Genomic DNA, 24,321 nt, shown 5'->3' on the forward strand with positions numbered 1-24,321 from the left:
ACGGGAGAGGACTTGCTGAAATAAAATAATCTGAAAGTAAACTTATCTCTGTCTGTAACTACCTTCTCATGCTCAGCGGTGCACCTTCTCTCTGTTAACTAGATGCAGCAAGGCTCATATGCAAACACTGTGGATTTGTGTATGTTTTGAGTTTCTGTAATTGTGCTTTCAGAAGGATCTGCTAAAAGATGCTTAGGGATGTTGTTATTTAAAATGTAAGATACCTAATTATGTGCCATGTTGTAAGCAAACCCAGATTACATCTCAGTTCCTGTTCTCATAGAAATTAAAATCATATGTATCAGGAAGAATAAATATTAAGCAAACTAAAAACTCTGAAAAATTGGTGCAGATGAACTTATTTGCAAAGAAGGAATACATGGACATAGAGAACAAACTTATAGATACCAAGCAGGGAAGAGGAGGTGGGATGAATTGGAAGACTGGATTGACATATATACACTACTATGTATAAAATAGATAACTAATAGGAACTTACTATATAACAGAGGGAACTCTACTCAATGCTCTGTGATGACCTAAATGGGAAAGAAATCCAAAACAGGGAATATATGTATACAAATGGCTGATTCACTTTGCTGTACAGTAGAAACTAACAGCATTGTAAAGCAAGTATATGCCAATAATTTTTTTTTTTAAGTCCGCCTACATTTTTGTGAACTCATTCACAAGCATGGAATTACCTGGAAAAATGACTCCAGGGAGAATGGTTGAAGATCTTCTGAAATCCCGTTTATGACAAATTTAATTGAAATGATATCACATCTTAACATTCTGGGAATCTTCATGTACGAGAGTGTGTTGTGATAGACGCATTTATCTACCTAGGTGACTTGTATTCACCTCATGTTGAAAGATGTGGAAGGCGCTGTTTCATTGCATGCAGATATGTTATCATAGTTCTCTCTGTCCAGATCAGGTACACTGTGACCAAGGACAGCGTGGTCCAGTTCTTCTACCAGCCGATCAGCCATCAGTGGAAACAAACCGACTTCTTTCCCGGCACTGTGATGTGTGGAGGAGGTGAGGCGCAGGCTTTGTTCCTAAATATTTAGAGCTCAGAGTTAAAAATGACATGTTTGTGTTTTTGAAGCTGACTTTAAAGTTAGTGTGCTAATTAGAGACATGTAACCACGCAGCATCTTACTCCACGGCCTGGGATGCAGTGGGGTTAATGAAAATGCATCTGCCTTATTCTTGAAGACAGGTGAAAACTGGATTTAGAGCAAAGAAAACTTTCCTTTGAGCAAAGAACTGGAAACATGTTTGCATGTCTCTCATGGACCCCAAAATAAGAGCAAAGATATAGGGAGTCTTTCAAATTCTGTGTCTTTTAAAATTCTAATCCTAAAGAATTCTTTTTGATTCTAATCACCCATGAGAAAAACAACAAGTATCTATTTAGTTTTAATTTATTTTATAGCTTTCACACACAGTTAAATATGTGTTTTCATTTGGACACCGAAGTTAAAAGAGATGCTTTCCATTCTGGGAGGGACATGTACAGTGGGACTCAGCTTAGGTCATTTGGCTCAGTTCTTGGGAGGAGAATAGGTTTTCTCATAGCTGGATGCCCAAGGAAAGCCACAATCAGCCCTGCTGGTTGGGATTCCAACCTACATGGGAATCGCCTGGCTTTGAGTCCGTCACCAAAGATGGTGTTGTCTGTGAGGACAGAAGGAACATGTTAGGCTCCTTTTGGAGGTTCCCCCAGCATCCTGCCATTTTCTGTACACCGGCAGAATTTCAGTACATTTGTTCTTAATGTAGGAAAGCAGTCTGTCTTATTTCTTTCTCTTTTAGTTATCTGTGTACTGTGACAAAATTAAGGAGGAAAATTAATTGTCTCTCTCCCCAAATTATAAACACCTGTATGTTCTTTGTCTCCTTCTAGAAATATGTTTCCATTTAGAACAAAGAAATTTTTCTTCGACTCGAGAAGCTATAATTTCATTCTGTTATTACTTTGGGGAAAATACACACACATAAAACCCACAAGGAAAGCATTACCAGAATCTAATTATATTAGTAATCGAATCTACATGATTTGTGTAAATAGCATTTCGGAGTTTGGGATAATGAGGAAGACTAGTATGCTGGTCTCCAAGTACTTGGATGGACTTCCCCAGTCTTATCTGCAGTCATCTGTGAGGGACACGTGAGGCTAGTTCAGGGAAAGTACCTGGACTGGCATTGCCGTCTGATGTTGCAGACTTTCTGGCAGATATTGGCACCCAAGTCATATTTTATTGACTCCATTTGGATTTTCGTTCCTGTGGTTTTTGACCTTGCTTTTTAGAATGCATGCCAGTCTGTCCTTCTACACTCAGCTTACATTTAAGCTACAACTTGTAGGAAGCTGTCTAGTGTTTTATAAAATCAGATTGCTCTCAGCCATTGGGCTTTTAGATGTATTTTTGGGACTTTATACCAGTTGACTAAGGCTGAGAACTTAATTTTGGACTTTTTTTTCTTCTGAAGAGCTCATTCTGGTTTTGAAAAATTACCTTTTTTAAAAACTTAAGATGACACTTATATAGTGACAGGAAGCTTGGAATCAGATCTTTCAGGAAGTAGACGCATCATTTTGTGAGTTGTTTTTTGAATTTACAGCCCTCATCCATATGGAATGTTCATTTTCCTCAGAGACTGTACAAACGGATTGAATAGAATCAGGAATAAGTCTTCATTCCTTCTTCTTTGAAGGCTTATGAGACGGGGGAGATGTAGATGGGAGGGTTTTGTTCCTCTGTATAGAAAATGCTATTTCCCCAGTTAGAAAGTTCATTGTTGTCAGAGGTAACCTAGGTACCCCAGGGCAAGAAATGAGTAAAGTGTACTAGCAATGGAATATTATACAGAAGAAGGAAACAACAGCTCAGTACAAAGGTACTTCTCAGAAATGTAACCTTGAGTGAGAAAAGTAGAAAACAGAAGACAATTTAAGACAGAGTATCATTTATTTAGTCAAAGCAGATACACATGAAACAACATCACAAAAGACGGATGTATATTTAACACATTAACAATAAATAGATGTCTCTGGGGGATTGTAATGGAAGAAGGGGAAATATAAGGAAACAAGAGCCTTGCACAGTGCCATGACAACAGTAAAGAGATATGACACTGAATAACTAACCTTCTGTACATGAGCTCCAAAAATTTTCAAAGGAGTCTATTATAACTTTGTAATCATAAGTGCTAAAAACAGGGACTTCCCTGGTGGTCCAGTGGTAGGACTTTGCCTTCCAATGCAGGAGTTGCAGGTTTGATCCCTCGTTGTGGAACTAAGATCCCACATGCCTTGTGGCCAAAAAGAAAAAGAAAAAAACAAAACATAAAACAGAAACAGTACTGTAGCAAATTCAGTGAAGACTTTAAAAATGAAATGGTCCATATAAAAACAAAAATCTTAAAAAGTAAGTGCTAAGTATAACACAAATCAGTTATAATGCAGGTTATAACGCCATGTAGTCATTCTCAATCTTGGTCACACATTTCAGTCATCTTAGAAGAACCTGAGAGTCTTTTTTAAAAAGTCTTTTTTTTTTTTTTCTGCTACTCAGTTCAGTTCAGTTCAGTTCAATCGCTCAGTCGTGTCTGACTCTTTGTTTGCAACTCCATGGACTGCAGCACGCCGGGCCTCCCTGTCCATCACCAACTCCCGGAGTTTACTCAGACTCATGTCCATTGAGTCAGTGATGCCAGCCAACCATCTCATCCTCTGTCATCCCCTTCTCCTCCCACCTTCAATCCTTCCCAGCATCAGGGTCTTTTCAAATGAGTCAGTTATTTGCATCAGGTGGCCAAAATATTGGAGTTTCAGCTTCAGCATCAGTCCTTCCAATGAGTATTCAGGACTTATTTCCTTTAGGATTGACTGATTGGATCTCCTTTCCTTCTCCTTTCTGACTCTCAAGAGCCTTCTCCGACACCATAGTTCAAAAGCATCAATTCTTCGGTGCTCAGCTTTCTTTATAGTCCAACTCTCATATCCATACATGACTACTGGAAAAACCATAGCTTTGACTAGACAGACCTTTGTTGGCAAAGTAATGTCTTTGCTTTTTAATATGCTGTCTAGGTTGGTCATAACTTTGCTGCTGCTGCTGTACCATATCACCCAGCCTTTGCTTAAAGATTTACATTTTTAACAAAGCTTTGGCACTGATGATCTTATTCGCTCCCCACAGTAACTGTAAACCTAAAGGAGTTTGGAAACTGGAAGCAGCACTCAGTCCAATTGCTAGCTCTCCGTAAGTGCTTTTGCTAAAGCGCCTTACACCCTCTTCCGATTAAGCAGTGGGCATCTGCTGCTTCTACCTTCTAGGTAGCCTGTGAATAAAGGAATGGCCATATTTCTTCAGTTGCAATGTGACCATGGGAATAGATAGGACCCACTCCTCCCACTTTGACCTGTGGGAATGCTGATTTTTTGACTATAATGCTTCTCATTTCATTGGACCAGGAGGGGACCTGGGTGCTGGTATGTGTTAAAGGCTCCAACATGGTTCTGTTTGTTATACAACCAGGGTTGAGAACCACTGAGCTGAGTTTCTTAAAGAAGAAAGAAAAAAATGTGTGGCAAGTGATAACATTGCCAAGGAAATCCCAAATGGATGCAATACTCAGACACTCCTGTTCTGCCACTTTAGGGTATCAGCTCAATTCTGCTGAATGTGTGGATATCCTCTTGAAGAGGGTAGTTCCTGACCATTGTTGCCATTGCTACCCTGAAAATGTGAAGCCAAAACCCAAACTGAAGAAATGCAGCTTGGATCCTTGCCCATCAAAGATTGTATCACTGCCCTTTGGTACATGTATACAATGGAATATTATTCTATTCAAAGTAATGCAGTTGAGTCTGTTCTAATGAGGTGTATGAACCTAGAGCCTGTTATACAGACTGAAGTAAGTCAGAAGGAGAAAGACAGATATCATATATCAATACATATATATGAAATCTAGAAAGATGGTACTGATGAACCTATTTGCAGGGCAACAATGGAGACACAGACATAGAGAACAGACTTGTAGACACAATGAGGAAAGGAGAGGGTGGGGTGAGTTGAGATAGTGACATGAAAACATACATTACCATATGTAAAACAGACAGCTGGTGGGAATTTGCTGTATGACACAGGCTGATTCATGTTGATGGATGGCAGAAACCATCACAATTTTGTAAAGCAATTATTCTCCAATTAAAAATTTAAAAAAGAAATCAACAGCAGCTGTGACTGATCCATCCTCACTTAGCAAAACAGTTCCATCACATGACCTTGAACGCACCCTAGTGGCAGGTCCTGTGAACCCATTTATAACCGTGGTCAGGAGGCATGAGGCTCATCTGCTCACTCATCTGGTTCGCGCTTGTGGGCTCTGTGTCCATGTGCTATTACCTTTCACTTTTTGTCATGAACCTCTCTGAGCAAGTCTTGTGTATACAACATGAAAGGTCTCTTCATTCAAGTGCATCTAGTCCACCTACCAGCTGTGAATATCGATAATTCACCATTTTGCTTTTTAAACTGGGTTACTGATGACCACATTTCGACTTTTGAAGTGTTCACCTTAAACTCAGTATAAATAATGCATAGTGCAGGAAGTGCAGAGTTTGACTGCCAGAGCAGAAAAGCTATGCATAAACCATTCTGCTGCATAATTTAGTACCTGGTGACTTGGATTGCCTGGGGAAGTTTCCTGGCTTTGCTACAGGTTCCTAAAATAACAGCACACTATTAAGTCTCAGAATCCCCCAGCTCTCTGCCAGCTGGCTGAGGCAGTGTGCAAGTGGATAGAGTAGCGTTCTCAGTGGATTTCATTTCCTATCACGAAGCTGTGCATTTCCTGTAATCCCAGGTATACACAATCACGAATAGAGGCCTTTTCAGAAGACAGATTCTGTTAAAGATCCTGCTAATAAGACAGTGTGTTAATATCATGAATATATTTTATCACAATAATTTAAGAGGATAAAAGGGAATAAATAGATTTATCTAAATTAAGAAATGATGAACATATACTACTTTAATGAGTATATACTACTAGCTTCATTTTCTTCATTTTCATATAGAATTGGGTAAGTTGTATATCCAAGATATTCCTAAAAATTAAGGAGATGGTAGCAGAAGTGTGCAAATGGAAAGGAAATTTGGGGGGAAGTGGTTCAGAACAGTTGGCATATTAAGTGTCAGTATAATTTGAAAGAGCTCTGTCTTTTGTCATATGACATCTGTACTAGTCAAATGAGTAAATGTATTGAGTAGTAGTTATATTCTCACTATTTCATTTCTAGCAATGGATTTAAAGAGATCATGCCCTATGACCACTTCCAGCCTCTCCCTCGGTGAGTTACATGTTTCCTTTTCCTTTCTGTAATATGCTCTAAGCAGTCTTCAAGGAGCTTTAGTATCTGTGAAAGGTGAAAGTGAAGTCTCTCAGTCATGTCCAACTGTTTGCAATCCCATGGACTGTAGCCTACCAGGCTCCTCAGTCCATGGGATTTTCCAGGCAAGAATACTAGAGTGCGTTGCTATTTCCTTCTCCAGGGGATCTTGCCAACCCAGGGATGGAACCTGGGTCTCCCACACTGCAAGCAGACTCTTTACTGTCTGAGCCACCAGGGAAGCCCATAGTATCTGTAGCAATAGTCTTAAATGTGTGAGACTAGATCCTTTACAGAGAAGGCAATGGCAACCCACTCCAGTACTCTCACCTGGAAAATCCCATGGATGGAGGAGCCTGGTAGGCTGTAGTCCAGGGGTTGCTAAGAGTCAGACACGACTGAGTGACTTCACTTTCACTTTTCACTTTCATGCATTGGAGAAGGAAATGGAAAGCCACTCCAGTGTTCTTGCCTGGAGAATCCCGGGGACTGGGGAGCCTGGTGGGCTGCCGTTTATGGGGTCGCACAGAGTCAGACATGACTGAAGCGACTTAGCAGCAGCAACAGCAGACCCTTTACAGAGAGCTAAGGGAACAAAGACTTTAATTACATAATAAGATTTTTCTAAGAATTAGATGAAATAGGCTGCCTCAAAGATGATATTTTCTGTCACTGGAGATATCAAGCATGCATTTATACCTAGGTATTATAGAGGGGAGGAGAAGGCAATGGCAACCCACTCCAGTACTCTTGCCTGGAAAATCCCATGGACTGAGGAGCCTGGTAGGCTGCAGTCCATGGGGTCGCAAAGAGTCGGACCTGACTGAGCGGCTTCACTTTTACTTTTCACTTTCATGCGTTGGAGAAGGAAATGGCAACCCACTCCAGTGTTCTTGCCTGGAGAATCCCAGGGACGGCGGAGCCTGGTGGGCTGCAGTCTATGGGGTCGCACAGAGTCGGACACGACTGAAGCGACTTAGCAGTAGCAGCAGCATTATAGAGGGGAACTTCCCTGGTGTCTCAGTTGGTAAGGAATCCGCCTGCAATGCGGGAGACCTGGGTTTGATCCTTGGGTTGGGAAGATCCCCTGGAGGAGGGCATGGCAACCCACTTCAGTATTCTTGCCTGGAGAATCCCCATGGACAGAGGAGCCTGAGAGGCTACAGTCCATGGGGTCACAAAGAGTCAGACATGACTGAGTGACTAAGCACAGCACGTTACAGAGGGAGCTAACACATTGCAGTTGATTAGATATTTGCATTCCCTTTTATACCTTGACATGTTAGGATGATTCTTTCTGACTCTGAGTTTGTATGATTCCCTGGTAATACTGTCCATTGGTGTTTTATACTTTAGAGTCAGATTGAAGATGCTTTCGCACAACAACCCTGTTGTTATAATACACTGGGGCAGGTGTGTTACTCCCATCTGACAACAGCCTTCAGGACCAAGGAGTTAAGACAACACAGTGTGTGTAGTAGTTAAGATTAAAGTCTATGGCTGTACTTGTTGCAATCAACTTTGCAAACTTGAAGCAAGCAACAAATGAATAATGTGTTTTCACTTCTTTGCTTTTGAGCTGGGAACATAACCCTTGGACTGCATGTTCAATATCCTGTGGAGGCAGAATTCAGAGACAGACCTTTGTGTGTGTGGAGGAGTCCATGCACGTAGAGATACTTCAGGTAGAAGAATGGAAGTTGTATGCACCTAAACCCAAGGTGATGCAAACCGGCAATCTGTTCGACTGTCCCAAGTGGATTGCCTTGGAGTAGTCTCAGGTAAGATTTGAGAACATGCCACTTTTAATTCAGTCTCAGACTTTAATGATTATCTGCTCTGTGGCCAATACAGTACTGGGCAACATGGCGGATGCAGAAGTTGTATGTGAACATGGCTCCTACTCCTGAAGAGCTGAGAAGACAGTTGAAAGATGATGTGAGGGAGAATGTTTGAGGCAGAGCAGGTAAGAATGATTGAGAACCATGGTACATCTGAAAGGAACAGGCATTGAAACAGAGTTATTTGGAAGGTCTTTGTTGCCCTTGTAGTGCTTAGCCCATGTTTCAGATTCGCAGACTTTAACCATGCAGGAGCCTAGAGAAGGCATCACTGTGGGGTATGGCTAAGCCAGGATGGTGGAGTAAAGCAGAAATGATACAGAATGACTGGAGGTTGAAAAGATCCTAATTCATCTGGATTAAAGAGAGAACTCATGTTATTAAGAACTGGAAGATTAAGACAGAGATGCTAAAACTGACACTGGAAGTGTGTTCTTTTTTTAAAATATTTATTTATTTTAGTTGGCTACCAGATCTTACTTGAGGCATGTGGGATCTTCGATTTTTCCTGTGGCATGTGGATGGCATAACACATCCTTTTTAGTTGTCATGATGAACCTTTAGTTGTGGCATATGGGATCTTGTTCCCTGACCAGGGATTGAAACTAGGCCTCCTGCATTGGGAAGGCTGAATTCTAGTCACTGGACCACCAAGGGAGTCCCTAGAAGTGTATTCTTGATGTGGTGGTTACTACGAAGCTTCGCTGTTTTTGTTGAAGAGAGTAAGTGTGTTATATTTTAAGTAAATGAGGTAAGATAGACTGATGCTGGGAAAGCCCAGAAGCAGGCAGCCTATTTGGAAGCCGTTGAGATATCATTGTTTAGTCACTAAGTCGTGTCTGACTCTTTGGGGCCCTGTGCCCTGCAGCATCCCAGGCTCCCCTGTCCTTCACTATCTCCCGGTGTTTACTCAGACTCAAGTCCATTGAGTTGGTGATGCTATCTAACCATCTCATCCTCTATCATCCCCTTCTACTCTTGCCTTCAGTCTTTCCCAGCATCAGAGTCTTTTCCAATGAATCAGTTATTTTACTCAGGTGGCCAAGAGCTTCAGCTTCAACATAAGTCCTTCCAATGAATATTCAGGGTTGATTTCCTTTAGGATTGACTTGGCTTGATATCCTTGCTGTCCAGGGCACTCTCAAGAGTCTTCTCTAGCACCACTGTTCGAAAGCATCAGTTCTTTGATGCTCAGCCTAACTCTCACATCCATACATGACTACTAGAAAAACCATAGCTTTGACTAGCTGGACCTTTGTCAGCAAAGTAACGTTTCCGCTTTCTAATACAATGGCTAGGTTTGTTAAAGCTTTCCTTCCAAGGAGCAAGCATCTTTTAATTTCGTGGCTGCAGTCACCATCCTTGGTGATTTTGGAGCCCAAGAAAATAAAATTTCTCACTACTCCCACTTTTCCCCCTTCTATTTGCCACGAAGTGATGGGACTGGATGCCATAATCTTAGTTTTTTTAATGTTGAGTTTCAAGCCAACTTCTTCACTCTCCTTTTTCATCCTCGTCAAGAGGCTCTTTAGTTCCTCCTCACTTTATGTCATTAGGGTGGTATCATCTGTGTGTTTGAGGTTGTTGATATTTCTCCTGGCAATCTTGATTCCAGCTTGTGATTCATCCAGCCCCAGCATTTGAAATGATGTACTCTGCATAGAAGTTAAGGAAGCAGGGTGACAATTTACAGCCTTGACGTACTCCTTTCCCAATTTTGAACCAGTCCATTGTTCCATGTCTGGTTCTAACTGTTGCTTTTTGACCTACATACAGGTTTCTTAGGAGGCAGGTAAGGTGGTCTGGTATTCCCATCTCTTTAAGAATTTCTTGAAAATGGGTCTGTGCTGCAAAAGGACTACATATCCTCTGAAACTCTTCTCTGACATTTTAAGAAACATCTATGGACGTAGGAAAGAATCTTGAAGCTTTATGAAGCAGTAGTGAAGTCATTATTTTGACAGCAAGAGGCTCTGGGATGGAATTCCACTTGGCTTCTTAGGAACCACTTGTCTTTGAGGAAGGTCCTTAGTTGGCGGGTTGTTCATTGGCTCATCTGTTAAATAGGAATGAAGCTGTTGACCTGCCAGTGTATCAGAACCCTTAGTGAGATCACGTCTGCAGAGCACTGTCTGTTCTGTTGCATGTGCCCAAGGCTTCTTGACTTCTCCCAGGGATGGATCCAGGATTGGTGAGGCTTGAAGTTTAAACAATATGGAGGTGACTTTTTAAATTTTTTATTTTGTTCAAGTATAGTTGATTTACAATGTTGTGTTAATTTCTGCTGCACAGCAAAGTGATCAAGTTATACGTATATATACATTCTTTTTCATATTCTTTCCAGTGTGATTTATCACAGGACATTGAATATAGTTTCCTATGCTATACAGCAGGACCTTGTTGTTTATCCATCTTATATGCAACAGTTTACATCTGCTAATCTCAAACTTCCAGTCCATCCCTCCACTACCAAGGAGATGACTTTTTAAGAAAAAAGAATGCAAAACACAAATATTGAGTATCCAAATAAATGTTTTTTTAGAATAATGAAATTGTTAGAAATTACAAGAATTTTAAAGCTGACAACCCTAATGTGACTCTGGACTTGAGAGTCCAGCAGGCTATTATTTTACAAGATACAAATACTGATTACATAACTTCTACATTACATTTCTCCTTCTTTTCTGCAGTCAGTGGTACTTTTATAGTCACTTTCTTAGCGTCTGTGATTTATCCAAAGCAGTCCAAAATTATTTCCCTTCTCACTTCATAATTGGATGGTTTCTTCACATCTTAGGAAGCTTCAAAGGACAGAGAAGGGCACAGGCTTGCTCCTGCAGGCCAATTGTAACTGGTAATCATCTCTCTTAACAACTACAACATTTTAAAGTTTGAGTAAACCATAGTACAGAGTGTCCTCCTCACAATTTTCTAAGCCTTCTATGTTATTTGCTTGTCTCTATTAATTTCTTCACTCAGTGGGCAAAAATGTGTGGCAAAAGAAAGCAGACTGATCTGGTTGAAATCAGCTTTAATATGCAAACAACAGAGATTGGTACTAATTTATAAAAGGTGTTTTTATGCTAACTTGGAGAACATATTCAACCATGTCATGTTGTTTGGTTGCATTCTGATAATGTGTTAATTAAAAAAATACATGACAGAAATTTTTGGTTCTGTCCAGAAGCCACTTCATGTACTGCTCATTTGAGAAAAAAAATTAGTGAAATCTCCAGTAAATAACAATCACATGTCCAACTCTTGAATGATTAACAATAATTAGGCTTGTTGTTTATGTTACTTTTTCCTTAGAAAAAAGCCCAGTGGAAGCTAAATTACCTTGGCTGAAACAAGCTCAAGAACTAGAACAGACCAGAATAGCAACAGAAGAACCAACATGTGTCCAGGACCTTTTATGGGAGTATTCAGGGCCTAGCCAGTTAACATGGTATATGTCATCTTTGTACTCATTGGCGTCCAATGATATGTTTCAAATCCAAATGACCTGGATTTGCAGACTCTAGAGAGCCTGAACTGGCTAGAATTCTCCTCTATTGCACAATTCAGCAGTCTTACTTTGGCAGCATCTACAAGAAGCACAGAAAAGAACAGTGCCTTTTAACTCAAAGCAGGCTCAGCAGTCTGTTACAGTTAGCAGATTGGGGGTAATACCTAGATCTAGATTAACACATATGATTTGACCAAAGACCATCACAGTGTTAACCAAATAAACCGATCATTCCGTGGATAAGACATGGCCAATGTTTATCAAACCAGTTAAGCTGAAATGTAACATGATGGCCTGAGTGATCATCAGGAGAACTTCCAGAGCTGTTGTGGTATGGGGCATGGAAGAACATGGCACCAGGAGTCTTGGAGCCTAGAACTACCACTGGTAACCATGCGACCTTAGACAAGTCTTTCGTTTTTCTGTCTCATTTTCCTTATTTATAAAATGAGAAGGCCAGGCTTAATCTCGAGAGAGATCAAAAATCCAATAACTTCTGTCCACATGGGATTTGGCAAGTTTGGGCTGTCATGGTATCCATGGAGATATAGTATCAAGAGCATGTCAAGAACCATTCTGGAAGTGAAGGTATGGGGACCTAAAGAGAGCAAGGAATCAAAGATGTTGAATCTCGCCCAGGAATCTAGAAGCAAAACAGCATCAGCGATAGACTTGAGGAATTGGACAGGACAGCTGATTCCACATCAGATATGTGAAGCCTGCAGTGCTGACAGGCTGTCACATGGAGAACAATTCACAGGCGGTCAGAGGAAAACGGATCTCAGAGGGTGGGTGGCCAGTCTCTCTCTTCAACACCTTTGGCAAGGGAACAGTTCACTGCATTGAGAGCTCTTTCTTGGATTGAACTACCTGAGTTATTTGCAGTATTTTTTTCCTTTTGAGCCAAAATATAACCTCCTTCCAATTTCTGCTTTCTGAAACAGAAAAAAAAAAAAAGACATCTATGCCTCATCCCACGTGACAAGTTTTAAAAATTTGCAGAAAACTGAATCCCTAGAGCACTATCTTTCCCAGGTTCATCATTCTTAGCCTTTTCAGCAGTTTTTGTGTATTGTTTTTAGATCCCTTACCAGCCCTGTTGCTCATCTCAGAACAGGCTCTCATCCATCAATGTCCCTTTTCACTGTGGTTCAACCCAGCAGTGAGCCCCATGGGCACATGGATTCCTTTTCTTTGAGAAGGCACCTTGCTTCCAGTGACCAAGGGGGCCAAGAGAACTGGCACATCACACTTATGACATGTGAGGAACATCTGGATGTGAACCTAGAAGACATTGTGAACACCGTGAGGTGAGTGACCCTAGAGTAACTGACTGAAGAGAGGAGTGTTTGGCTCATGATGGAAGTGTGGAGGTTTAGAGGATTCCTGATCTCCGAAGGAAAGAATTTTGCTTTGGGACCAAAGACACAGTTTCAGTCACTCAGAACTTCACATGGCCAAAGTTTTATTACAGTGAAAAAGGGACAGAGAAAGCTGCTGACATAGACATCAGAAGGGGGTGGAGAGTGCCCTCACTCACTAGTTTGGGCGAGGCTTTATATACTTTTTTTCAATTGGTTACTAGCAATAGATTAAAAGATAATACAGAGTGAAGTAAGCCAGAAAGAAAAACACCAATACAGTATACTAACACATATATATGGGATTTAGTTAATCAGTAAAGATAACCCTGTATGCGAGACATCAAAAGAGACACAGATAAATAGAACAGTGTTATGGACTCTACGGGAGAGGGCGAGGGCAGGATGATATGGGAGAATGGCATTGAAGCATGTAAATTATCATATGTGAAACGAATCGCCAGTCCAGGTTCGATGCATGATACAGGGCGCTCGGGACTGGTGCACCAGGATGACCCAGAGGGATGGGATGGGGAAGGAGGTGGGAAGGGGGTTCTGGAAGGGGAAAACATGTACACCCATGGTGGATTCATGTAAATGTATGGTAAAACAAGTACAATATTGTAAAGTTAGTTAGTTCAGTCGCTCAGTCGTGTCCGACTCTGCGACCTCATGAATTGCAGCACTCCAGGCCTCCCTGTCCATCACCAACTCCCGGAGTTTACCCAAACCCATGTCCATCGAATCAGTGATGCCATCCAACCATCTCATCCTCTGTCGTCCCCTTCTCCTCCTGCCCCCAATCCTTCCCAGCATTAGGGTCTTTTCCAATGAGTCAACTCTTCGCATGAGGTGGCCAAAGTATTGGAGTTTCAGCTTCAACATAAGTCCTTCCAATGAACACCCAGGACTGATCTCCTTTAGGATGGACTGGTTGGATCTCCTTGCAGTCCAAGGGACTCTCAAGAGTCTTCTCCAACACCACAGTTCAAAAGCATCAATTCTTCGGTGCTCAGCTTTCTTCACCGTCCAACTCTCACATCCAAACAAGACCACTGGAAAAACCATAGCCTTGACTAGACGGACCTTTGTTGGCAAAGTAATTGTAAAGTTAAAAAATAGATAAATAAGCTAATTTAAAGAAAAGAATACCTCAAGGTTGTAAAGGTCTTTCTAGACCCACTCCCACAACATACATCTTAAAATAACAGGATTAGTCAGAAGGTTTTTGTTAAGAAGGAGAAACATGTCCTCAAGCAAGATACATTGTTGTTATATAATCATTAGTTAGCTCTGGGCTTAAAGAAAGTTAGTCTTAGGGGAAACAGACTCAGAGCTTAAGAAAAAATGTCTTAAGTGACTAAGACAAGGAATGTAGAAAAAAAGTTTTTCCCTTTCTCCTCCTCGAGGGTCCTGGTCTCCTTATTGACCTACCTAAGAATTAGCTCTCTCACTGACCTTTAAGCCACCTGAATTCTCCTCTCCTATGTGAATCCTTCTCTGATTGTTTTGGACCTCTCCTTTCTCTGCTCTCACCACTTGGTCTCTGACTGAGTCCTGACACACATTAGTCTCCAATTGTTTCCTCCACTAAATTGTGTGTCCCTTCATGGTAGAGACCATGTCTCATGTTTCTTTTGTGCCCTAAGAATATAATATAGTATGAGGCACCCAGCAGGTGCTCAATAATTGCTGGTCAGTGGAGTCTTAAGACAGCTTGCTGTGGAGTCAGTATTATAGTTTGGGAAAGGTCATTGCAGTGAGCCCCTGGCACAGGATAGCATTTGGATGCGTCTGCTGCTGTCTTTAGGGATAATATCTGGAGCTCAGCAAACTCTTGTCACCAGAATGAGCTTCAAGTTGCAACAGTTTGAAGACTCAATAAATAATGCTCCTTTTCCCCCCTAGAGTTTGGAAGCGATTGAGAGTTAATCACAGAAGTCAGCTAGACTGACATGAGGCATCATTCATTACTCCCCCTTTGTATCTCCAGCACCTCAGAGAGGTGTAAGTATTAAATAAGTGTCTCATAAATGGATAATGTTGGAACAATGGCAGAACCAGTGTGAGATTATAGAATCCCCTGCTGAACTAAGGGGATGATGGAAAGAGCTTTCTCAATGGCTTTTCTTGTTGGCAGTTAGAGGAGCCCAGAGACATAAATGTGTTTCCCTGATGGTTAAGCTGTAGAAAATCCACCTGCAATTCTGATGACCCAGGTTCAATCCCTGGATAGGAAAGATCACCTGGAGGAGGAAATGGCAACCCACTCCAGTACTGTTGCCTGGGAAATCCCGTGGACAGAGCAGTCTGGCGGGCTACAGTCCATAAGGTTGCAAAGAGTCAGACACAACCCAGCACACGTGCTGACACAGAGACATAAATAAATGGGGATCTGGAATAGGCATGCATGAAGCACTTCCATGTTCATTACCTCTTTTTTTTTTTAATTTATTTATTTTAGTTGGAGTCTAATTACTTTACAATATTGTAGTGATTTTTGCCATACATTGACATAAGTCAGCCATGGGTTTACATGTGTTCCCCATCCTGAACCCCCTCCCACCTCCCTCCCCATCCCATCCCTCTGCGTCATCCCAGTGCACAAGCCCTGAGCACTTGTCTCATGCATCGAACCTGGACTAACGTTCTGCTTCACAAATAATAATATACATGTTTCAATGCTATTCTCTCAGATAGTCCCACCCTCACCTGCTCCCACAGAGTCCATAAGACTGTTCTGTGCATCTGTGTCTCTTTTTCTGTCTCACATATAGGGTTATCGTTACCATCTTTCAAATTCCATATATATGCATTAGTATACTGTATTGGTGTTTTTCCTTCTGGCTGACTTCACTCTGCATAATGGGCTCCATTTTCTTCCATCTCAATGCTGCTGCTGCTGCTGCTAAGTTGCTTCAGTCGTGTCTGACTCTGTGCGACCCCATAGACGGCAGCCCACCAGGATCTGCCATCCCTGGCATTCTCCAGGCAAGAATACTGGAGCGGGTTGCCATTTCCTTCTCCAGTGCATGAAAGGGAAAAGTGAAAGTGAAGTTGCTGTTGTATCCGACTCTTAGCGACCCCATGGACTATAGCTTACCAGGCTCCTCTGTCCATGGGATTTTCCAGGCAAGAGTACTGCAGTGGGGTGCCATTGCCTTCTCCTAGAACTGATTCAAATGTATTCTTTTTAATGGCTGAGTAATATTTCATTGTGTATATGTACCACGGCTTCCTTATCCATTTGTCTGCTGATGGACATCTAGGTTGCTTCCATATCCTGGCTACTATAAACAGTGCTTCTATGAACATTGGGGTACACGTGTCTCTTTCAATTCTGGTTTCCTTGGTATGTATGCCCAGCAGTGGGATTGCTGGGTCATATGGCAGTTCTATTCCCAGTTTCTTAAGGAATCTCCACACTGTTCTCTATAGTGGCTGTACTAGTTTGCATTCCCATCAACAGTGTAAGAGGATTCCCTTTCTCCACACCCTCTCCAGCATTTATTGCTTGTAGACTTTTGGATCACAGCCATTCTGACTGGCGTGAAATGGTACCTCATTTTGGTTTTGATTTGCATTTCTCTAATAATGAGTGATGTTGAGCATCTTTTCATGTGTTTGTTAGCCATCTGTATGTCTTCTTTGGAGAAATGTCTGTTTAGTTCTTTGGCCCATTTTTTGATTGAGTCGTTTATTTTTCTGAAATTGAGCTACAGGAGTTGCTTGTATATTTTTGAGATTAATTATTTGTCCGTTGCTTCATTTGCTATTATTTTCTCCCATTCTGAAGGCTGTCTTTTCACCTTGTTTATAGTTTCCTTTGTTGTGCAAAAGCTTTTAAGTTTAATTAGGTCCCATTTGTTTATTTTTGCTTTTGTTTCCAATATTCTTGGAGGTGGGTCATGGAGGATCCTGCTGTGATTTATGTCGGAGAGTGTTTTGCCTATGTTTTCCTCTAAGAGTTTTATAGTTTCTGGTCTTACGTTTAGATCTTTAATCCATTTTGAGTTTATTTTTGTGTATGGTGTTAGAAAGTGTTCTAGTTTCATTCTTTTACAAGTGGTTGACCAGTTTTCCCAGCACCACTTGTTAAAGAGATTGTCTTTTCTCCATTGTATATTCTTGCCTCCTCTGTCGAAGATAAGGTGTCCATAGGTGCATGGATTTACCTATGGGCTTTCTATTTTGTTCCATTGATCTATATTTCTGTCCTTGTGCCAGTACCATACTGTCTTGATGACTGTGGCTTTGTAGTAGAGACTGAAGTCAGGCAGGTTGATTCCTCCAGTTGCATTCTTCTTTCTCAAGATTGCTTTGGCTATTCGAGGTTTTTTATATTTCCATCCAGATTGTGAAATTGTTCTAGTTCTGTGAAAAATACCGTTGGTAGCTTGCTAGGGATTGCATTGAATCTATAGATTACTTTGGGTAGTATACTCATTTTCACTATATTGATTCTTCCAATCCATGAACACGGTGTATTTCTCCATCTATTTGTTTCCTCTTTCATTTCTTTCATCAGTGTTTTATAGTTTTCTATATATAGGTCTTTTGTTTCTTTAGGTAGATATATTCCTAAGTATTTTATTCTTTTCATTGCAATGGTGAATGGGATTGTTTCCTTAATTTCTCTTTCTGTTTTCTCATTGTTAGTGTATAGGAATGCAAGGGATTTCTGTGTGTTAATTTTATATCCTGCAACTTTACTATAGTCGTTGATTAGTTCTAGTAATTTTCTGGTGGTGTCTTTAGGGTTTTCTGTGTAAAGGATCATGTCATCTGCAAATAGTGAGCGTTTTACTTCTTCTTTCCCTATCTGGATTCCTTTTATTTCTTTTTCTGCTCTGATTCCTGTGGCCAAAAGTTCCAAAACTATGTTGAATAGTAGTGGTGAGAGTGGGCACCCTTGCCTTGTTCCTAACATTAGGGGAAATGCTTTCAGTTTTTCACCATTGAGGATAATGTTTACTGTGGGTTTGTCATATATAGCTGTTATTATTTTGAAGTATGTTCCTTCTATGCCTGCTTTTGGAGGGTTTTTTATCATAAATGGATGTTGAATTTTGTCAAAGGCTTTTTCTGCATCTATTGAGATAATCATATGGTTTTCATCTTTCAGTTTGTTACTGTGGTATATTACACTGATTGATTTGCAGATGTTAAAGAATCCTTGGATTCCTGGGATAAAGCCCACTTGGTTATGATGTATGATCTTTTTAATATGGTGTTGAATTCTGTTTGCTAGAATTTTGTTAAGGATTTTTGCATCTATATTCATCAGTGATATTGGCCTGTAGTTTTCTTTTTTTGTGGCATCTTTGTCTCGTTTTGGAATTAGGGTGATGATGGCCTCATGGAGTGAGCTTGGAAGTTTACCTTCCTCTGCAATTTTCTGGAAGAGTTTGAGTGAAATAGGTATCAGCTCTTCTCTAAATTTTTGGTAGAAATCAGCTGTGAAGCCATCTGGTCCTGGGCTTTTGTTTGCTGGAAGATTTCTGATTATAGTTTCAATTTCTGTACTTATGATAGGTCTGTTAAGATCTTCTATTTCTTCCTGGTTCAGTTTTGGAAAGTTATACTTTGCTAAGAATTTGTCCATTTCTGCCAAGTTGTCCATTTTAGTGGCATATAGCTGTAGCTAGTAGTCTCTTATGATCCTTTGTATTTCTATGTAGTCTGTTGTGATCTCTCCATTTTCATTTCTAATTCTGTTGATTTGTTTCTTCTCCCTTTGCTTCTTGATGAGTCTGGCTAACGGTTCATCAATTTTATTTATCTTCTCAAAAAACCAGCTTTTAGCTTTGTTGATTTTTGCTATGGTCTCTTTTGTTTCTTTTGCATTTATTTCTGCCCTAGTTTTTAAGATTTCTTTGCTTCTACTAACCCTGCGGTTCTTCATTTCTTCCTTCTCTAGTTGCTTTAGGTGTAGAGTTAGGTTATTTATTTGACTTTTTTCTTGTTTCTTGAGGTAAGCCTGTATTGCTATGAATCTTCCCCTTAGCACTACTTTTACCGTGTCACATAGGTTTTGGGTCGTTGTATTTTCATTTTCATTCATTTCTATGCATATTTTGATTTCTTTTTTGATTTCTTCTGTGATTTGTTGGTTATTCAGAAGCGTGTTGTTTAGCCTCCATATGTTGGAATTTTTAATAGTTTTTTTTCCTGTAATTGAGATCTAATCTTACTGCATTGTGGTCAGATAAGATGATTGAAATGATTTCAATATTTTTGAATTTACCAAGGCTAATATTTATGGCCCAGGATGTAATCTATCTTGGAGAAGGTTCCGTGTGCACTTGAGAAAAAGGTGAAATTGATTGTTTGGGGATGAAATGTCCTGTAGATATCAATTAGGTCTAGCAGCTCTATTGTATCATTTAAAGTTTGTGTTTCCTTGTTAATTTTCTGTTTAGTTGACCTGTCCATAGGTGTGAGTGGGGTATTAAAGTCTCCCACTATAATTGTGTTATTGCTAATTTCCTCTTTCATACTTGTTAGTATTTGCCTTACATATTGTGGTGCTCCTATGTTGGGTGCATGTATATTTATAATTGTTATACCTTCTTCTTGGATTGATCCTTTGATCATTATGTAGTGTCTCTCTTTGTCTCTTTGCACAGCCTTTATTTTACTGTCTATTTTATCTGAAATGAGTATTGTGACTCCTGCTTTCTTCTGGTGTCTGTTTGCTTGAAATATTTTTTTCCAGTCCTTCACTTTCAGACTGTGTGTGTCCCTTTTTTTGAGGTGGATCTCTTGTAGACAGCATATATAAGGGTCTTGTTTTTGTATCCATTCAGCCATTCTTTGTCTCTTGGTTGGAGCATCCAATACATTTACATTTAAGGTATTTATTGATAAGTATGGTCCTGTTGCCATTTACTTTGTTGTTTTGGGTTCGTGTTTATACACCCTTTCTGTGTTTCCTATCTAGAGAAGATCCTTAAGCATTTGTTGGAGAGCTGGTTTGGTGGTGCTGAATTCTTTCAGCTTTTGCTTGTCTGTAAGTTCAGTTCAGTTCAGTCGCTCAATCATGTCCGACTCTTTGCGACCCCATGAATTGCAGCACGCCAGGCCTCTCTGTCCATCTCCAACTCCCAGAGTCTACCCAAACCCATGTCCGTCGAGTCAGTGATGCCATCCAACCATCTCATCCTCTGTCGTCCCCTTCTCCTCCTGCCTGCAATCCTACCCAGCATTAGGGTCTTTTCCAATGAGTCAACTCTTCGCATGAGGTGGCCAAAGTATTGGAGTTTCAGCTTCAACATCAGTCCTTCCAATGAACACCCAGGATTGATCTCCTTTAGGATGGATTGATTGGATCTCCTTGCAGTCCAAGGGACTCTCAAGAGTCTTCTCCAACACCACAGTTCAAAAGCATCAATTCTTTGGCGCTCAGCTTTCTTCACCGTCCAACTCTCACATCCATACATGACCACTGGAAAAACCATAGCCTTGACTAGACGGACTTTTGTTGGCAAAGTAATGTCTCTGCTTTCAAATATGCTATCTAGGTTGGTCATAACCTTCCTTCCAAGGAGTAAGTGGCTTTTTATTTCATGGTTGCAATCACCATCAGCAGTGATTTTGTAGCCCCAAAAAATAAAGTCTGACAATGTTTCCACTGTTTCCCCATCTATTTCCTATGAAGTGATGGGACCAGATGCCATGATCTTAGTTTTCCGAACGTTGAGCTTTAAGCCAACTTTTTCACTCTCCTCTTTCACCTTCATCAAGAGGCTCTTTAGTTCTTCTTCACTTTCTGCCATAAGGGTGGTGTCATCCACATATCTGAGGTTAGTGATATTTCTCCCGGCAATGTTGATTCCAGCTTGTGCTTCTTCCAGGCCAGTGTTTCTCATGATGTACTCTGCATATAAGTTAATTAAGCAGGGTGACAATATACAGCCTTGACGTACTCCTTTTCCTATTTGGAACCAGTCTGTTCTTCCATGTCCAGTTGTAACTGTTCCTTCCTGACCTGCATGCAGGTTTCTCATGAGGCAGGTCAGATGGTCTGGTAGCTTTTGAATTTTCCTTCATATCTGAATGAGATCCCTGCTGAGTACAGTAATCTGGATTGTAAGTTATTTTCTTTAATCACTTTAAGTATGTCCTGCCATTCCCTTCTGGCCTGAAGAGTTTCTATTGAAAGATCAGCTGTTATCCTTATGGGAATCCCCTTGTATGTTATTTGTTGTTTTTCCCTTGCTGCTTTTAATATTTGTTCTTTGTGTTTGATCTTTGTTAATTCGATTACTATGTGTCTTGGGTTGTTTTGCCTTGGGTTTATCCTGTTTGGGACTCTCTGGGTTTCTTGGACTTGTGTGACTATTTCCTTCCTCATTTTAGGGAAATTTTCCACTATTGTCTCCTTGAGTGTTTTTTTAAGGCCTTTCCTTTTATCTTCTTCTTCTGGGACTCCTATGATTCGAATGTTGGGTCGTTTCATATTGTCCCAGAGGTCCCTGAGATTTTCCTCATTTCTTTTGATTCTTTTTTCTTTTTTTCTTCTCTGCTTTATTTATTTCCACCAATCTATCTTCTACCTCACTTATCCTATCTTCTGCCTCCATTACTCTACTGTTGGTTCCCTCCAGAATCTGATCTCCTTTATTTCATTATTCATTATATATTGACTCTTTTTTTTATTTCTTCTAGGTCCTTGTTAAACATTTCTTGCATCTTCTCAATCCTTGTCTCCAGGCTATTTATCTGTAACTCAATTTTTTTTCAAGATTTTGGATCATTTTTATTATCATTATTCTAAATTCTTTTTCAGGTAGATTCCCTATCTCCTCCTCTTTTGTTTGGTTTGGTGGGCATTTATCATTTTCCTTTACTTGCTGAGTATTTATCTGCCTTTTCATCTTGTTTAGATTGCTGTGTTTGGGGTGGCCTTTCTGTATTCTGGTAGTTTGAGGTTCCTCTTTATTGTGGAGGTTCCTCCCTGTGGGTGGGGTTGGACGATTGGCTTGTCAAGGTTTCCTGGTTAGGGAAGCTTGCATCGGTGTTCTCGTGGGTGGAGCTGGATTTCTTCTCTCTGGAGTGCAATGGAGTGTCCAGTACTGAGTTTTGAGAAGTCTATGGGTTTGGTCTAACTTTAGGCAGCCTGTATATTGATGCTCAGGGCTATGTTCCTGCATTGCTGGAGAATGTGTGTGGTATGTCTTGCTCTGGAACTTATTGGCTCTTGGGTGGAGCTTGGTTTCAGTGTAGTTGTGGAGGCTTTTGGATGATCTCTTGTTAATTAATGTTCCCTGGAGTTAGGAGTTCTCTGGTGTTCTCAGGTTTTGGGCTTAAGCCTCCTGTCTCTGGTTTTCAGACTTATTCTTGCAGTAGCCTCAAGACTTCTCCATCCATACAGCACTGATAATAAAACTTCCTGGTTAATAGTGAAAAGATTCTCCACAGTGAATGATACCCAGAGAGGTTCACCGAGTTACATGGAGAGGAGAAGAGGGAGGAGGGAGATAGAGGTGACCAGGAGGAGAAGAGGGGGACTCAAAGGTGGAGAGAGCAATCTAGCCAGTAAGCATTTCCCTATGTGCTCTCCACAGTCTGGAAACCTCAGAGAGGTTCACGGAGTTACATAGAGAAGAGAAGAGGGAGGAAGGAGATAGAGGTGAGCAGGAGGAGACAGGGGGAAATCAAGAGGAGAGAGAGAGATCTGGGCAGTACTCTGTTCCCTAAGTGTTCTCCAGTGCCCAGAACATCCACAGAGATTCACAGAATTGGGTTGAAAAGAGAAGGAGGAGAGGGGAGAGAGTAATCAAGCCAGTAAAATCCCACTCCTGAGTAAAAATGAGTACTAAAGATTGGGTTCTTAAATGTTCAAAATTGATATCAAATACTATAAAACAAAGATTAAAAATCTAGAGTAGAGGTTAGATTCTTAAAAAGTACAATGTGGGAATGCAAACTAGTACAGCCACTATGGAGAACAGTGTGGAGATTCCTTAAAAAACTGGGAATAGAACTGCCATATGACCCAGCAATCCCACTGCTGGGCATATACACCGAGGAAACCAGAATTGAAAGAGACGCGTGTACCCCAATGTTCATCGCAGCACTGTTTACAATAGCCAGGACATGGAAGCAACCTAGATGTCCATCAGCAGATGAATGGATAAGGAAGCTGTGGTACATATACACAATGGAATATTACTCAGCCATTAAAAAAAATACATTTGAACCGGTTCTACTGAGATGGATGAAACTGGAGCCCATTATACAGAGTGAAGTAAGCCAGAAAGAAAAACAACAATACAGTATACTAATGCATATATATGGAATCTGAAAGATGGTAACGATAACCCTATATGCGGGACAGAATGAGAGACACAGATGCATGGAACAATTTTATGGACTCTGAGGGAGAAGGTGAGGGTGGGACGTTCTGGGAGAATGGCATTGAGACATGTGTATTGTCATATGTGAAACAGAGCACCATTCCATGTTCGATGCATGTGACAAGGGCTCGGGGCCGGGGCAGTGGGATGATCCAGAGGGATGGGAGGGGGAGGGAGGTGGGTGGGGGGTTCGGGAAGGGGAACACATGTAAACCCATGGCTGATTCTTGTCAATGTATGGCAAAAACTATTACAATATTGTAAAGTAATTAGCCCCCAACTAAAATAAATAAATTTATAAAAAAAAAAAAAAAAAAAAAAAAAAAAAAAAAAAAGAAAGAAAACCCAAAATCACAAAAAGTATAAGAAACATATATGAAGTTTGCTTTAAAAATAAGGTCTTTTTTTTTTTTGCAAAGTAATAGTGGGTTATAAAAATGAAAATTAAAAGAGTAATAGAGGACTGAAAAAAAGTAAAAAAAAAAAATTAAAAATAAAAAAGAATGATAATAGTAAAAATATATCCAGGACTTTCTCTGGAGCTGTTGTGGGCAGTGTGGGGTCAGTTCAGTTTCAAATAGTTCCTTGTTCCTGCTTCTACTTTTCAAGTTCTATAGGCCCCTTCCAATGTAGTCGGTGTTAACTGCAGGGATTTTAATCTGTTGCACCTGTCACTTCCAAAGTGGTTCCCTCTGTTCATTTGGCTTCTGTTTGCAGGTCTCTTCAGTGTCTAATTTCTGCCCTGACACAAGGGGGTGGAGGTGGTCTCTTTAGGTTCACTTGTTCAGTCGTGCTGTAGGGAGGGAGGAACACTGCAAACCAATATCACTGGCTTGTGTGT

General features: G+C 40.6%; 2 protein-coding genes across 2 annotated transcripts in view; both read left to right on the forward strand.

Moving 5' to 3' along the window:
* The window catches only part of LOC145540431 (ADAMTS-like protein 3), an 88,006-nt gene extending 76,003 nt beyond the window's left edge, over nucleotides 1-12,003 (forward strand). The window contains exons 4-9 of the mRNA XM_081574975.1: nucleotides 936-1,044; nucleotides 4,677-4,809; nucleotides 6,314-6,370; nucleotides 7,989-8,190; nucleotides 8,264-8,375; nucleotides 11,563-12,003. Coding sequence (XP_081431101.1) covers nucleotides 936-1,044; nucleotides 4,677-4,809; nucleotides 6,314-6,370; nucleotides 7,989-8,184 — 495 coding nt within the window. The 3' untranslated portion in view covers nucleotides 8,185-8,190; nucleotides 8,264-8,375; nucleotides 11,563-12,003. The remainder of the gene's footprint in view (nucleotides 1-935; nucleotides 1,045-4,676; nucleotides 4,810-6,313; nucleotides 6,371-7,988; nucleotides 8,191-8,263; nucleotides 8,376-11,562) is intronic.
* Nucleotides 12,004-15,027: 3,024 nt separating this feature from the next.
* Nucleotides 15,028-24,321, forward strand: part of LGSN (lengsin, lens protein with glutamine synthetase domain) — a 136,710-nt gene continuing 127,416 nt past the window's right edge. Inside the window, exon 1 of the mRNA XM_081583075.1 lies at nucleotides 15,028-15,126. The gene's annotated coding sequence lies outside the window, so the exon portion shown is untranslated. The remainder of the gene's footprint in view (nucleotides 15,127-24,321) is intronic.

This window comes from Giraffa tippelskirchi, chromosome 3, assembly GCF_054371585.1.
Source record: "Giraffa tippelskirchi isolate mGirTip1 chromosome 3, T2T-mGirTip1v1.2.pri, whole genome shotgun sequence".
Lineage (NCBI taxonomy): Eukaryota > Metazoa > Chordata > Mammalia > Artiodactyla > Giraffidae > Giraffa > Giraffa tippelskirchi.